Source organism: Chlamydotis macqueenii, chromosome 5 (genome assembly GCF_036417535.1).
Source record: "Chlamydotis macqueenii isolate bChlMac1 chromosome 5, bChlMac1.mat, whole genome shotgun sequence".
Taxonomy (NCBI): Eukaryota; Metazoa; Chordata; class Aves; order Otidiformes; family Otididae; genus Chlamydotis; species Chlamydotis macqueenii.
This window is the reverse complement of record NC_141560.1, coordinates 42,214,838-42,231,788: the sequence shown is the minus strand read 5'-3', so window position 1 is coordinate 42,231,788 and position 16,951 is coordinate 42,214,838. Positions and strand designations below refer to the sequence as shown.

Sequence of the window (16,951 nt, the reverse complement as noted above, 5' to 3'; positions counted from 1 at the left end):
CTTGACCTGAATGTTCTAATCATGATAAGCTCTGCTTGCTGTGGGCTCCTTCCTCAGCCATTCCCACCCATGCACGTTCTGTAGGAACAGCAACGCCGGTTCCACAAAGGGTCAGTTTTGTTCAGAGGAGAATGTAATCTGAAGAAACGAGGAAATCTTCCTACGCTCCAGCTTTCACTTTTCACAGCGCAAAATGCTGACTGTCAGAATTTTTAGCTGATAATTTGATACAGTTTGTATTGTCTTGCTCTGTGGAATTTAGATGAGGAACTTTTTTTGGCCTTCTTTGTACTAGCCCAGAAAGAGTAGACAATTTAATCCCAAGGTACTAATTTCAGGTCAGATCCTGCCATTCTGTTGAAAATCCTATAGAAAGATTTTAAGTGGAGATTCCTGACTTCAGGTGCTTTTACCTGTCACGTGCTCATGATTCCACCGTGGCTACCAAAGGCATTCAGCAGAAAAAATAGTGAAGGTATATTTTAAATATGTTAGGAAGAAGCGAGTCTCTGGAGTTCTCTCTGGCCTAATGATCTGCATGGGTTTGGGCACTAAGCAGGCCTCTCTAACAGTTTAATGACTTGTTTTCCTGGAGTTTATAGCAGGACCAGAAAGAGTATGTGACTGCCACCAGCAATGAGCCCAGGAAGGGGAGTGCTGTCTAACAGCCCTGTGCTCTGCCAACAGTCTCCAGGTCTTTTTCCAGCAGTAGGACTGGCTGGTGTTCTGAGCATGGTTTTCCGTTCCAGCGTTAAAACTGGAGTGAAAAGTAATGGTCTGGTCATCCAATGGGATTTTCTGCATTATCTCTAGAAACATGTCCTCTCTCATTACTATAGCTGTGTGTCTTGATCCCGGTCTGCCTTTTCAGTCCTCTGACTATATAGGCAGAGATCTTGTCTGGGACAGGGCATGGCTATAGCATTAATGTAGCCAAGTTCCCAGTTTTCTTTTTATATTGTGTTCTTACAGAAGAAGAGTAGATAGGGCAGCAAAATCAGTCTTGTCTTGTGAAGTAACTTCTTTGCATGGCTTGTACCCCTGCGTGCAGCGTAAGCCATAAACCACCTGCAAATGACATGTCAAATGTCTGTCTTGTCTTTGCTGAGCTGTGGTTTATTGATGTTGGTAGCTCTTGGATTCTGCTAGCTGTATCCAGTCTGGTAGAGAAAAAACTGCTTGCGCCATATTTCAGGAGGCTGAAATAGTAGGTTGTTTTGCAAGATACTGGAGTATGGCTTGCAGTTCTGTTGCTAGGAACCAAGAGTATGAAATTCCTTTAAGTTTTATGGATTTTTTTTTTTTGTCTCTTTTACTATGAGATAAAAGTTTTGGTAGATAAATGGTCTATGTATCAGCTACACCCTGTTTATTTTATTTTTAGGTGGGTTGAGTTCTTAATAATTGGCAATTGATGTTTGTGCTTCTAAAAAGGTGGGATCTCCAGGATCTTGATTGTAAACACATTTGTTTACCTTCAGGGCAGAGCAAACATATTTTGTAGAACACATTTACTATTGTTCAAACACCCACAACTCTTCAGGAAGGCAGATGCCTTGTTTCAGTTTCAGTCTTTCATTGAGTCACTCCTGGTTATGTAAGGTCTGGATTTGACTCTCTTTCTTAAGGCTACATTATGGAAATTAAAATCTTAAATAATCCTATATCTTCTGGGACTACCTCCTTCTGATATGGAGGAGGAATTCAACTCGCCTTTCTTGTGTTGTTCTTTTAACAGAAATTCTCTTCTGATCCTGTAGTTTTGCTCAAGGGAGAAATTGGATTCCTTACATAGTTCCTAGTGCTGACTTGGGGCAGGAAGAGTTTCTCTAATCTTAGGTTTGTTCCCAAAACAACCAACTACCTCGTGACCCAGAAGGACCTCTCACTCCTGTGGGGGAAGTTGAAGGGTCCTCATTTCCATTTAATTCTGGGTTTCTCCATCATTGGGATTTATTCATTCCATTTATGGGCTCCCATCTTGTCTGGAACACTGGCCTCACTTGTTCTGTTCTGACACTAACCCAAATAGGAGTATGTGTTCTGTTTTGGTGGGTAGCGTTTGGTTGTTTTGTTTTGGTTTGGTTTGGTTTTTTTAATCCTTTCAACAGAGTGGTTCAGAATAATCTCACAGTTGCTATGTTAAAACTCAGAGTTATTAAAGTGGTTGCTGAAGGATGTGGCTTTCCCCTAGGTAAATACCACACCCTGCTAAATAACAGTGCCTATCGCATGTTGACACTTGCATTCCATTGCAAAGGGTGGGCCGTATTTGAGCAGTGGCATACGTGATAGGTGAAGCAGTAACTGCTTATGCTTCTTTAGAGGAAAATGGAGGTGTGAGTTTGGAGGAGACAAAGGAGAAGAGGAGAAACTGAGTGGTGGACTTTGTCTTGTGATAGATTAGAAGAGCAGATGGCAAACTGTTACCAGTGGATGACTGATCTGTTTTTTACGTGACAAGTTTTTAGACTCTAATGATCTTTTTTACTTAACACTATATTGCTGCTTATTTGAGTACTTGAATACCTTATTTGAGTGCCTCTAATTTAGTTTGCAAGCATTAATTACTTAAATTGTTCAGCGGTGTTCTGAAGCGGAGCTATTACAGCCTGCAGTTGCGGGTACTAGAGCAGAGAAAGGGCACGTGTCTGGACTTAGGTCCCGTACAGAGCAAATGAAGTTTACTCAGATCTTTTGCAGATCGTAGTCCGACATTTTAGGATGTTAGAAGCTGAGTTATCATGGTGGAAAAAAAAAAGTAATGTAAGTATATTTTAAAAATAAATATCTATCAGTGACCTCTTTATATGTACGTGCATATATATATGTGTATGTGTACAACAATTTCAGAAATCCTGATTTGCAAACAAATGAGTGTGAGTGACTTAGTTTTTTAGATGAAAGCTTTAATACTTTTTAGGAAATGTAACTGAAGCACAGAAAGGGATCATGTAACTTTCCTCACTGTCCTGCAGGGTATAATTATCTTTAGACCATTAATGATGAGCCATCTTGGTGCCTGTGACTAGAACTCCTTTAAAAATATTGCAGCTCATTGACACTGGGATCAACCCGGTTCTGTGGCAGTTGATGATAATTGGTGGCAATTGTCCCCTGTGACTGAGCTAGACCACGATTTTACAGGCATTTGAAAAACTCACCTGGAAAGCCCTTTTCTGGTGTCTCACTTGAATGTTTTGGTTTTGTTGCAAATTAAGACATTTGTTCTTGTCCTTCCTAGTGGACATGGAGAACAATTGACTGCTTTTATAGTTATGAAAACTTGTGTACTGGAAGACAGTTGCCGTGCTTCATCCTCTCATGCTAAACGAACACAATTCTTTCAGCCTCAGAGATATATAGTGTTTGTTATTCATCCCTGAACTTTCTTCCATTTTGTCAAAATTTTCATGGAATAGTGACCAAAATGGAGCACAATCATCATAGATAACCAGTAGGTTTTTACAGCAAAGTTAACTCTATCTTTGTGCTTCCTGTCCTTTCCTACAGGAAAAAAATTGATAGCACAGTAATCTTCCAATACGACAGTGTTATGTTTGTTTCAGGCAGAATCTCTAAGTTACATGGGAGGCCCTTACCCAAGGGTAGGTTGAAAGCATGGTAAACTTTCAACATGTGTTCACTAGCCTGAACTGCTAGGGATAGGAGGAGAGAAGTCTTTGACCAGTTAATAGAAGACAATTTTGCAATTTCTGTCTGATGGTAGTGGTTTGTGGCAAATGAGGAAGTGTAATAAAGTACAAGTATTAAAATGTCCTTAATTTCTCTTTATCTGTTCAGACTGGAGATTCTCCTGTGGCCGCTGAATCACTGGAGTGTTAAACTGGTGGTGAGCGTACCCCTTCACTGCTGGGCAGGCAGGATAGAGCTGTGTGTCTAGGTAACAGCCTGCATCACCTTAGCGAATTAGATGAAGCGCATGCTCAGCTTCCTTCCCGAGTGCCTGCAGTTCACTCAGGAGAGATTAGCTTCTTGAAGTTATTTCCTGGCTTGTTGCCAGAACACCGTGTCTCTTGATGTTACGCAGAAACCACACCTGATTTAAATGGATTGGCACTTCTTCTTGTAGTACGACTGGATTTGAGGTCATACACAGTTCACAAATGACACGTTTGTGCCTTTACAAATTGTACTCGTGTTTTAGGCTGAACCTATTTATTGGTCTATGTGTAGAGAAGTGTGGATGTGTTTGGGTTTTCAGTATTCCCAAATATTCATCCTGTTTGGAACTGGTAGTTCTGTGTCCCACCTAATAGGATGTTAGGCTCATTTTTTCATCTAAAGAGTGTTGTCTTTCTAGATGTCCCTTTCTCATGACTGGTGGTGTCAATAAGTGACCCACAGCAAGCGGAGGATAGATGGAAGGTGGGCAGAGACTTCTCAAATTGCCAAACTGTAGCATAGGAATTTTCTGGGGACTTAAACTGCAGCTGGTTTGAAGGTTAAGAAAGATTTCTTTCCTTCTGCCACAGCATCTGCTAAAGTGATGTTTGGTTTACTACAAAATTGTTCTGGGTGATGAACAGCCTGGATAAATCTCAAATGTCTGGGCTCTGTAAGTAAGTCAGCTTTCCTATAGTGAGGAACTTTCCATTTACTTCCTGGATAATAACATTTCCATTTCCAGCAAGACTGATGTTCTGGCAGAACCCGGCTAGAGGCCAAACCTCTTTGGTTCAGTTTTCCTGAGTTCAGTAGGGACAGGTGGCGGACTTACATCCTGTTAGAGAGTATTGCAATGTCTTTGAGAGCGGAGCGCAAGCTGCAACGATAGAGATAATGGCCATGTTTAAAGCCTGTTGTCAAAGGTAGACATTTCAGTATCCCTTAGAACAGAAAATGTTGATTCATATTAAAATAAAATCTGTTATTCAGTCAAGAGGATTGGCTTTACATCTCAGTGAGAAAAGTGAAGGAAACCCTTGTGACAGTGCGTCTTTAAAGCCATCTAATTCCTTCACTATTTTTGCTTTTGGCCTAGGAATGACATAGAAGTTGTAGATATTTCACTTGATAATGATCAGAAACAAAATGCCAACATTGATTCCTGCAGAATAGTCAGCAGACTGTGGCTCTGACGCTGTTTGCAGAAAGGCAGGCAATGCTTTCACTTCTTTATACTTCATTTTCCTCTGTTTTGGAGAGGGACTGCTCCTGGAATTAAAAGTAGAATCCAACTGTAGAGTGGGATGTGGAATTTTGTGCTCCTAGTAATTCAGTCTGATACCGACCATCCGTTTCTCTCTTCTTTGCTTTTTCCTTTAGTCTAGACAATAGCGAATATCTAACAAGCTTACCAAGTATCCTAAAGAGCAGCGAGCCAAAGAATGTATGCATCTCGCTGCATGGTGAGGCATGACAGAGGAGAAAACACAGGAACCCAAGGCTTCTGTCTTTCAGCTTTGTTTCTGCTTATTGCATTAAGTGTTTCTCATGACTCTGAAGATTTAGCCAAGCCCATCTTGAGTGTGGTACAAACAGGAAATGAAAACCCTGCAGTCAGAGGATACACCTGCCTAACGCTGGTTGAGCAGCTGTGGCCCTCACCCATGGTTGAGTGCAAAACCGGAAGCGTCAGGGGCTAAGTACAGACTGAGCACCGTTTCTTCTTAAAGCTTTAGAGGCTGGATGGTGGAAGAGAGGAAGGAGAGGTGAAGGTGTAGTCACAGTTTGCCTGGCAGACTGATGAGAGGTGCTGATCAGGAAGTTGCTCGTGTAGCGCGCAAACTGCTGTTCTTCTCTAGGAGCATGTGTTCTCCCTTGCTGTTGATCATCAGTCTTACAGCTCCAGCCGGCACTTGCACACCACAGGAAGATCAACTGTGTGACAAAGCAGCGGGTGTTAGTTCCCTTGGGGACTGAAGCAGGTACAAGGATGGTCAAGGCTCCCAAGGCATCTGGCATGTGGAGGTGGATCAGTGATTTTCTTGATGAAGGACATGGTTACACTTTGTATTCCTTGAGTGACTGCTAACAGCATTTGAAGTAACACAGCTGCCCTGGCAGAAGACCAGTTGCAATGACTTGGACGAGTTACCAGTTGATGTTGATTGGCATAGCACCTCTGACAGTCTGAAGAATGATGCTGTTGCGTATCGGGGCACAGGCTTTTTAAAGCAGGTGCTCAAATCTCCAGACTCTGGGTTGGACTGTCCATTGATGTAAGTTATCATAGAGCAACATTTCGATTCTGGCCCCGTGTACCTTTTTGTCCAGGGATCAACAATCACTACTGTGCAGACTGGTGTTTGTGTGCATCAGGAACCTCTCTACTGCCCAGGCGCAAGAGAATAACAAGGCTGAGTCAGTTGCTGCAAGAACCTCACCCTATCTTGGGAGCAAAATCAAGTGTTGTGCTCAGAAACTTAGTTATGAGGGTTTGTGTGAGTGTTTGCTCACGTACTCATGTCAGAGCTTGCTTGGGGAGCATTCTTCTTGTTGACTTGCTCTTTCACCTCCCACCCATTGAGATCTTTGTCTCGATCTGTGATTCATGTCTGATTCAGCCAAGTGGGCAGTAGACTTGGCAGCAGGAATCTCTTGAGTTTGAGGATTCTAAAAACCTTTAATTAGGGGCAAAAGCACAGAAACTGGCTGCTGAAAGTATAAAGTAAGTGCCTTGTATGACAAATTCAGGGATTTTTTGTTGTTATTCAGGATATTTTTGGTTTAGCTATGGGCAAATCTTGCACTTTGTTTCCCTACACAGAACCTTTGTGGATATTTAAGTTATATTTCTCCCAACAAATAAGGGAAAAATGACATGTATGCCTCTCTCTCCATTGCACTATGATGCCTCGTTAGGTCTTCTGAGTTTCTTCAAATATCAAATGATCCCAAGCCTAGGAGCTGTTATAGTCTGGACAATTAAAAAAAAAATAAGTAATGGAATTTTGAACAACTGCAATGAAAAACTTTTACTAGCTGCTTTAGATATTTTTAAAGTGTGCATGTATGTGTATATATATCTGTATATATTATTAGAAGAAAAAGCAAGGATAATTATAACTTGCTTATATTGGGCATAAAAATGTCTGCTGTTCCAGGATCTGTATCGGACCAAGTCAACAGCCTGCATCTTTCAGATCTGCAAAGACAACTACACTAAGCCTCAAAGTGAAAGAACTCAAAGCTAGAATCCCTCAGTAGGCAAATTCTGTGACTGTAACCGGAAAGATACCATGTTGCTCAGCAACTCTCACTATCTTTTTTGGGTTGTTGTTTTTTTTTTGTTTGTTTGTTTGTTTTTTTATATAACATCACTCAAATCCCTGGGTCTCTCCATGAGATGAAACCATATGGTTGGCTGTCCCACAGCTGCATTCCCTTGAAAAAAAAAAAAAAAAATGAAATCCCTGATAACCTTTGAAGCTGGCTGCTGCTATGAAGCTGCTCATTGGTTTGGGGGAAATTACGCTGATAACTTGTCTGGGTAGAATATTGTGATTTTGACAAAGCAGTAGATTCTTTGTTAAACTGTTTGTGACTTTTATTTTAAATAGATTGTAATTATAGTACTGTAGTTATTGATTACATTCACAGAGAGAGAAGCATATCTAATTACAGGGTAATTAAGTTAGGCTAGTAATTGTCTTGGTTGTGGCCTCAAAATTATTTCTTATGGAAGCTTTTTATGGTAGTGGCAGGTAATGGCTGCATTGAGACAGATGAAAGCAAGGTTTTGTTCTGGCTAGACTTAGTTCATTAAAATAATACGGTTAGTAGCTTTGGACCTACATTTAAGTTCATTAAGGTCAAAGCCAATTCAAATAAAGTGACAAACAGTACTGAAAATGGAGAACAAATCTGAATATGTTAATTTCATTTTCTGAATTGAATTAAGTAATTTAGTAAAATGGAATAAAGAATTAAGAAAACAAACTAGCTTTCAAGCTGATTTATTTCAGTTTTAATAAACTAAGGTAAATAAAACAATCAAGGATTTTGTAGATAAAACTAACTCATAGGGTTTTCCAAACATTTTACTCAGTTAAGTAAATGTATATGCACTATAAAAAGTAAAGTTGACACAATAATAAAACTGTAAGACATACACAGAGTTCAGAAGGAACAAATAGTAATAGAGAGCTGTTTGCAGGACTAGGCCCTGCAAACTGCTCGCACTGGTACTTAATGACAGCTCTGTGAATAATCTTACCGACCTTATGAGCATTTGTTGCATCACTCAGAGTAATATGGGTGTTAGTGTGTAGCCCGGGAAGGAAGAAGGAAGAGAAGAAGGGGGGAAAAAAAAAATCACAGCAGAAATGCGACTCAGTGAGAGTCATTCTTCCTGGAGAATGACTAATACTGTGCATGGATAAGTCATAACTGATACCCAGTTTAGTAATGCTTAGTGTTAGCTTAGGGCCCGCTTGTAGAAGGCAGTTCCAGCTAATGGCCTGATGGGTTCCCAGGTTTTTACTTTTCCAGTCACTATTGTTATTGTGTCCAGAAAGAAGCCAACATCCATCACCTTCTCACAGGCTCGCTCATTTGCGCTGCGTTGGCTGGGATTGCCGGGCAAGGTATGGCTCAGTGCTTTTGTCTTTTAGGCACACGGACATGTAGTAACTTTTTCATAATTATAGTTTTTTATACTCCTTGCAGGTCCCTATGGAGAAACCTTGTTCCTTCTAGGAGTTAGTGAGACACTGAGTAGGCAGTGGCAACCAGCAATACAGATCAGATTTCAGCCCCCATGTCCCAGAGTGGCAGAATTTAGCCTAAATGATGTAAAGACTTTAAGAGAACAGTAGATTATGATGACTGACAATTAAGTACTCTTTCTTAAATACTTTTAGAAAAAAAATTACAAAGAAATTTTTCACTATCCTTTTGTTTCTTGCTGTCATAATAGCTCTCTGTGGGCTTGCGTAGGCTTTGTACTAGTGCACAAAAAAGAAAACAGGATCTTGGATGAAGAAACTGCTGACATTTTCCTGGAAAAAGGATTCAAGGGTCATTGTTTACTATTGTCTAGCTGAATTTCCATGAAAATTTACCAGCTCAGGCAAGAAACTACTCCTCCACTCTGCTGCTGATGGAAAACTGAACTTTTTTTTAAGGACCTTGTTGATTTATGTTACATTTCAATGTGCTTTTGTTCTTTAGCTCACTATAATTTCAAGTAATATGCTAGGATTATTAAAACTGATAGGTTTCTTTTTCTGAACAAAAAGTTTTTCTTATTTTGCCCTCCCTCTCCTGAAACTTACTAATCTAGATGTGATTGGTTTTTATTTATTGTAATTGTTTCACTTAGGACTCAATTCTGCAAACTTCTGTGTATGTTGCCTGTTTGTCAGTGCTTGTCTGAGGGTAATTACGTACGTTTAAGGTGTTCAGAGAAGAGACATCTTTGTTTTCATTTTACCCTTAAATAAGGGAGAGATTTTATTTATTTTTCCACAGAACAGCAGATGAAGGTTGAGGTCCCTATCCCCCAGTGTCCTTAGGAGTCAGAGTGGCTTATCTGTCCCTGAGGGATTCAGCATACGGTCAGAGAGAAATTTCTGTTGTTCTATACTGCATGTCAAACAACAGCAGCAGCAGCCAGAAAAACCCCACCCAATTCAGGGAGTCTGCACTAATCTGTTTGGTGAGCTTGGCTATTAGGATATTATAGCCCTTGTCCTGAAATGGTGGGAGGGTTTCGGGAAGGCTGGTTAGTTCCTATGGATTAATTTGTGGGGACAGTGAGGCCTGGGCCAAACCCCCTTAAAATGGATAAAATGTCTTGTAGATGAATTTAGTGGGTTTTCCTCAGCCAAGTCCTACTGATGTATTTGGGCAGGATCATCATGGCTGTGCTTCTGCATACTAATAATGTATGAAGTTGTGTTCTCATCATGAGAAAAGGCCTGGAGAAAGCTGTACTCACAGGAACCAGTGGCTCTCAGTTCCTGCTCATCTTTGCTGTTTCTTAATGGATAGGCATGATGGCAACAGCTACCTGTATCCATGGTTGGATAGGTTGGGAATGCCTCATCTGGCCAGCATCTTGTCTGCATAGGCCAGTGCTAACACAGAGCAAGTCTGCCACATCAGCCACATGGATGAATGCTTCTCTTCAGTGCTGTGTTTCAGATTTGAAAGAGTAATCCAGATAACACAGGCCAGTGTCAGAAACCATGCCATAATCCTTCGCGTGCACTGCGGCCGCATTGTGGGAATCGGTTCTCCCATTCTTTTCCCTTGAATTTTTGTTTGTTTGCTACCAGGGACACAGTTCCAGTGGCACAGCCTGTCACGCAGGCTGACCTGTTGGCAGGAAACAAGCTTTTCTCCTCTTCAGCATCCCACAGCTTTTATTGCTTGGGGAGATATATATATAGTATGTCAGTTACAGTTCACATTGCGTAACTTCCATACTGAACCTAAGAATATTAATATTTCTCACGTTTGTCTCTTGACCGTTTTGAAATGGTTTCCTTTTTCCTATTGAAAAGCTCTTGAGTATATTGATTTCAAGAGGCATACAAAACAGCGTCGGTGACGTCAAGGGCATCTGATTCAGGCAATCCTGATGCAGATATACTCAAGTTTTCCCTAAATACATGTGAATAGCATACACTGGTTGGGAATCTAGAAGAAATGAGGGCCTGGGGAAACCCAGGCAGAGCAAAATATCACGGAGGACTGAGCAGGTATCTAGAAGAAACGGGGATGGAGGGAGATACGGACTGCAAACACAGATGGGCAGTGGTAGCAGTCCTCTTTGCCACTGCAGCATAAAGCAGTGATTTGAAAAGCATGTAATACCATTGCTAACAAAGAGGAAGAGATCTTGCTTTAGAAATAGAAGTGAGAAAGATTCCTCCCACAGCAGGCACACAAAGTTGTCATCTTCCCACTCATGCTACGGTTCCAACAGCATGCAGCCCTGTTTGCGTACTGGGTTGAGTGAGCAGGGAGACTGGAAGTTGCAGTAGAGGAAGGTGCAGCAGCTGAACCCCTGCTGATGGCAGCACGCCCCACAGAATGGGTATGGAAGCAGTCCTGTCCCTCCTAGCTTGAGCCTCGTGCTTTCTCTGTCTTGAGGGGGAAAAAATTTGTGAAGAGATTATTTAAAATAAAAAAAAAAAAGACAGTGTCTACTTATTGGATGAGTAGCTTAAATGTTCTCATCTAAGGCAGCTGTAACCCAATCAGCCGAAGTCCACTTGAGCTGGGGCTGAATTTGGCCCATTGTCTCTCCTTCACACCCACAGTACAAATAGAAGCTGCAGCTTCTTAGGGCTAGGTGGGAGGGAGGAGGCGGGAAAGCCACTGGTGTGTGGTGTTACATTGACAGTTGATGTGCATTCCTGGAAACCTGTGCTTCTCATCACTCCTGGATATCGCAGTGTGACAAGTCATTGGGAGACAAGATGCAGTTGGTTAGGAGTGGGATATTGTGATGAGTGCAGGATCTTTATGGGAGAGTTATGGAGCAATGCTGACTTCTGATTAAGGGAAGAAGTGTTACCCTGAAAATTGGACTGGAATCTTCAAAAACTGAATTTTTGGCAGGAGATACATTGAAAGGGTCATTTTAATTCAGAAAGATGTTTACTTTCCACTGTTCTTTAAATAACTTAGGGCTGTGTCAGTCTGGAGTAGAAACAGCAGAATAGACAGAAGGGTTTCTGCTGTTGGTTAAATCTGGCAAATAGACTATACAGAAGTAATTTATCTTTGCTGCTTGAATAACAGTAGTTACATTGCACTTTCATCCAGAAGGAGGCTATGGACACTTGTAAGTGGTGTACAAGTGTCTCTCATCCTAACCAGAGAGCAGCTGGCTCTGTGATGGAGCCAAGTCACTGTTTAGCACTGCAAGGTTGACATTTGGAACGACTTAAAGCAAATAATATAGAATATGAAATCCAAATAATATTGAATATGAAAGGGTCATTTAAACCTGCAGAAGGTATTTATGAAACCAGAGTTTAGCTAGAGCTAGTAACTATCTGTGGAGTTGCAGTAAGTGCAACTGAGTCTTCATGATTCTCAAACATTCAGGATTTTCTTTAGATGCTTTCTCTCACTAGCATGATATGTTTTCAAAAGTGTTACTTCTGCATGGGGCATTTATATCAGACCAAGAGTGGCTCAATTTCAGCTTGAACTGCGTTCAAAACCAAAATAAGTTAAGTAGGAAGAAGCAATCTTATTTCAGAATAAGTATGCTCGTATAGTGGTTATATTATGTCAGTTTAATTTGCAGCATAACTTAAAACTTCCTTGTGAAGACAAACCCTTAAAAGAAAGATCACTTGCATCTGTGAGTTCATGTACCCTCTTGATACATCCTAAGATAGCCACAAAGTTTTGCCCTCGCACAGTAATCAACGTTGCTGGAGAAAAGTGGTATAAGTGAACAAGTTACAGTGAGTATAAGTGGTATAGGTGAACAAGTTAAGATGTCCTTGCTCCTTGCAGGGGGATTGGACTAGATGACTTTTAAAGGTTCCTTGCAGCCCAAACTAGTCTGTGATTCTAAGTTTGGGCAAGGATGTCCAGGTCAGGACGTGATCTGGGGAGCTACATTTTGCCTGTGTATCACTGCCTGCAATTTCACTTTTTGTATTTTTTCAATTCTGTAGAAGTATAGGGTAGAAAACAATAAAAATCAGGTATCCTAAGTGTCTAAATTGTCAGATCAATATCCCGGCTAGATAAGACATGGTTGTTTTAAAGGTGGATTTTTCAGGTGTTGAGCAATGACCTAAACTCATTTTCAGTGAAATCAATGCCTCCCATTGATTTTTTTGTGAATCCCAGGTAGGCTATTGATAAGCACTTCTGTAATTGCAGCCTAATCCCCAACTATACTTGATCTCAGCACAAACCCCTTAGCCCTAAATTGTGCACAAGTATTGTGCAACTTCATTTTGAAGCTCAGAAATGAGCCTGCTGTCCTTGTTTGTAAAGCACTTTGGGATCTCTCAGAGTGTAACATGAATGCCAGTGGGCTGTGGTTCTCTTCCCACCTGGATTTCGGTTCCAGAGCTTGAGACTTTTTCACTTTCTAATTTTTTTTTTTTTTCTCCCCCTTTCAACCTTTGCGACGCAGCGCTCAGCTGCTGTTTGTGAGCAGCTGTTCCGTTTCCCTGTCTGCCTGCAGCGTTATCCAGACAGCTGCACTGTGTGGCAGCCAAAGGTGGCCAGAGCAATGCCCAGCTTTGTTAAAAAGTAACAAGATTGGGAAAGAGGTGAGGGAGCAGGAAAATCCCTGAACTGGAGTAAATTCTGGGGCACGCTGTCAGGGGGTGCTAAGAGACTTGGGTGACCTCATCTCCAACTAGAGATGTATTTTCTATGCACCTGTCACAGTAAGACTCACCTGCTGAGTTGGAGAAAGCCGTTAATCACAAGGTGATGCTGAAGTTCTCTGGGAAAGGAAGTGTAGCTGACAGTGGGCAAACAGCTTACGTTCATGTCTCATAGAAACTTGAATGTGCATAAGTGTGTGTGTTCAGCATCTGCTTTCTGCACACTGCATGACTCAGACCCAGAGAGGGTCAGGTGTGGCTAAGAACAGGCCCGTGACGTGCAGTATGACACTTCTACAAAAAAAACTATTGCAGACAGCTTTCTTGTGAATGGTAGCATGTAATATTTAAGTGTTTGTCCATTCTTGGGTTTATGTGCATATTTTTCCAATGATGATCGTAGTGTCTGTTTTGTGGTTCCATCTTTGAGCACTTACAAATTAGTGAGGAGCAATTCAATGTGCGTGAAGCTATGCGGTAGGCTTGTGGCATGTCAGGATTTCAGCTTTTGCCCAACTTAATATTTATTTTCTTTGTATTCCAGAAAAAGGCATGGCATACAATTAAAACCATGGTTAACCTACCAGTCATCAGCCCCTTCAAGAAACGCTACTCATGGGTGCAGTTGGCTGGGCATACAGGTGAGATGGCTGTCTTCAATGTGTTTGCCTCTGGAGTGGGGATGGCAGCAGTAAGAAAAACAGTGTTTCAGTGTTTCTTTATTTTCTTTCCTTCAGGTAAAAGGAAGCAGGCAATATCACGTGAATCTATGAACTAGAACGTTTTTAGTTCAGTTCTGGTGGGGATGGGGTCGGGGGGGAGTGATGTACCTCAATAATGAGATGAGCAAGGAACCAAGGCTCAGACTCTGGGAAAGGACCAGGCTCCCAATGCATCCTTGTAAGGTGATATATGTGAAATAAACATTAGAGGGAAACAAGAGGGACTGGGGAGTTGAAGCCCTAGTCAATCTGTTGCTGTTGGTTGTGGTATGGGATTATCTTTCTTGACTGAGTAGCCAATATATGAGTTCCCTAGTGGGCAGGATTACTGTCTGTGCCTGTATGTGCATCAGCCCTAGCAAGGACAGTGTTTCTAATACCAACCCCAAACCCGTCATCTGAATGTAAGCCCTTGGGTGGAAAACTAATCTGGTGAAAACTGACTTGCTGACCAGATGTTTGCATTGCAAATCTGTCATTGTTCACTGTGTGAGTGCAAGGAGCAGCTTGGTCAGCTGGTTCTGGTTTTATGTCTATGGAAGTTAAGTGTGCTCCTGATGTGGGCTTTGAGGTAGGCTTACACTGGTAAGACAAGAAAAAACAATAAAGAGAAGTCATCAGGTTTGCTCCTCTTGTGCTTCACTTAATTCCTATGCAGCCCTTGTTCCTAAAGTTCTAGTGCGGGGTTTATTAGTACACATGTGGGCAGGCACCTACGCTGCATCGTGCTTTAATGCAGTACCTGAACCACCTCTTTATATGCTAATCTGCTAATAGGATGCACTTCAAAGCTGTGCAGAGAAATTTATTTAGTCCCAGAAATGGAGTAGCTGCATTTTGCACAGTGGTGTTGGTGGGGCTGACTTGTATCATGGAGAGTGGCAAGATGACCCAGTCTTATTGCAGTTTTTATCAAGCCAACCCCGTACACACTGTGATCTGTGTGGAGTGATGCCCTGATTGTGTAATCATAACCCTTCTGGAGGCTTGTGTAGTAGGGCAGAAAAGGAGGGTTGAGGTTAGTAGGAGTTGATGTGGAGAGATAGAATCATAGAATGGTTTGAGTTGGAAGGGATCTTAAAGATCATCTATTTCCAACCCCCTGCCGTGGGCAGGAACACCTGCCACTAGACCAGGTTGCTTAAAGCCCCATCCAACCTGGCCTTGAATGCTTCCAGGGATGGGGCCTCCACAACTTCCCTGGGCAACCTGTTCCACTGCCTCACCACCCTCATAGTGAAGATTTTCTTCCTTATATCTGATCTAAATTTACTCTCTTTCAGTTTAAAGCCATTATCCCTTGTTCTATCACTACATGTCCTTGTCAGAAATCTCTCTCCAGCTTTCTTGTAGGCCTCCTTTACGTACTGAAAGCTGTGATAAGGTCTCCCTGGAGCCTCCTCTTCTCCAGACTGAACAGCCCCAACTCTCTCAGCCTGTTCTCATAGGAGAGGTGCTCCAGCTCTCTCATCATTTTTGTGGCTGCCCTCTGGACTTGATCCAACAGGTCCACTTCATTCTTATGTTGGGGGCTCCAGAGCTGGACACAGTACTGCAGGTGGGGTCTCACCAGAGCAGAGTAGAAGGGGAGAATCACCCCCCTTGACCTGCTGGCCACGCTTGTTTTGTTGTAGCCCAGGATGCGTTTGGCTTTCTGGGCTGCAAGTGCGCGTTGCCGGCTCGTCTTGAGCTTTTCATCAGCCAGCATCCTTAAGTCCTTCTCCTCAGGGCTGCTCCATTCGCCACCCAGTCTGTATTTGTGCCTGGGATTGCCCCAACCCATGTGCAGAACCTTGCACTTGACCTAGTTGAACTTCATGAGTTTGGTGCAGGCCCACCTCTCGTCAGGGTCCCTCTGGATGGCATCCCTCCCTTGCAGCATATTGACTGCACCACACAGCTTGATGTCATTGGCGAACTTGCTGAGGGTGCCCTCTATCCCACTGTCCACATCACCGACAAAGATGTTAAACAGGGCCAGTCCCAATACCGACCCCTGAAGAATGCCACTTCCTTTGTCCACCAATGCTGTAACTCCGTTGTAGAAAGCCACCAAATTGGTCAGGCATGATTTGCCCTTAATTGAAGCCATGTTGGCTGTCACCAGTCACTTCCTTATTTTCCATGTGCCTTAGCATGGTTTCCAGGAGGATCTGCTCCATGACCTTGCCAGGCACAGAGGTGAGACTGACTGGCCTGTAGTTCCCTGGGTCTTCCTTTTTTCCCTTTTCAAAAATGGAGGTTGTTTCCCCTTTTCCAGTCAGTGGGAACCTCACCAGATTGCCATGACTTCTCAAATGTGATGGGTAATGCGTTAGAAACTTCATCTGATAGTTCCCTCAGGACCCACAGGTGCATCTCACCAGGTCCTATGGACTTGTGCACCTTCAGGTTCCTTAGATGGTCTCAAACCTGATCTTCTGCTATGGTGGGTGGATCTTTATTCTTTCAGTCCCTGCTTTTGCCTTCTGCGAATTGGGCAGTGTAACTAGAGCACTTGCCAGTGAAAACTGAGCCAAAAAAGTCATTGAGTACCTCAGCCTTCTCTATGTCCTGGGTAACCAGGTCTCCTGTTTCCTTCCAGAGAGGCCCCACGTTTTCCCTAGTCTTCCTTTTATCCCTGATATACCTATAGAAGCTTTTCTTGTTGCCCTTGACATCCCTGGCCAGATTTAATTCTATCAGGGCTTTAGCTTTCCTAACCTGATCCGTGGTGGGTCAGACAGTTTCTCTGTATTCCCCCAGGCTGCCTGTCCTTGCTTCCACTCTCTGCTCCACTTCGCTTTAGATAGTTTTCTGTGGTTGCGTTTAGTCCATCCTCTTTTGCAGCTGTTCTTCTCCTGATATGACAAGTTCTTTCTAAACTAAACTTGGGCCATCAACACCCTTACACTTGTGCTGAGGCAGTGCCAGTTACAGGACTTGTCAGAGAAGAACCAGTTTGCA

At 42.4% G+C, this 16,951-nt stretch overlaps 1 protein-coding gene across 2 annotated transcripts in view; it reads left to right on the top strand.

Moving 5' to 3' along the window:
* Window positions 1-16,951, top strand: part of ITPKA (inositol-trisphosphate 3-kinase A) — a 41,070-nt gene that overhangs the window by 10,421 nt on the left and 13,698 nt on the right. For both annotated transcript variants that reach the window (XM_086749203.1, XM_086749204.1), the window contains one exon: window positions 13,828-13,924. In XM_086749203.1, the coding sequence (XP_086605329.1) occupies window positions 13,828-13,924 (97 nt within the window). The remainder of the gene's footprint in view (window positions 1-13,827; window positions 13,925-16,951) is intronic.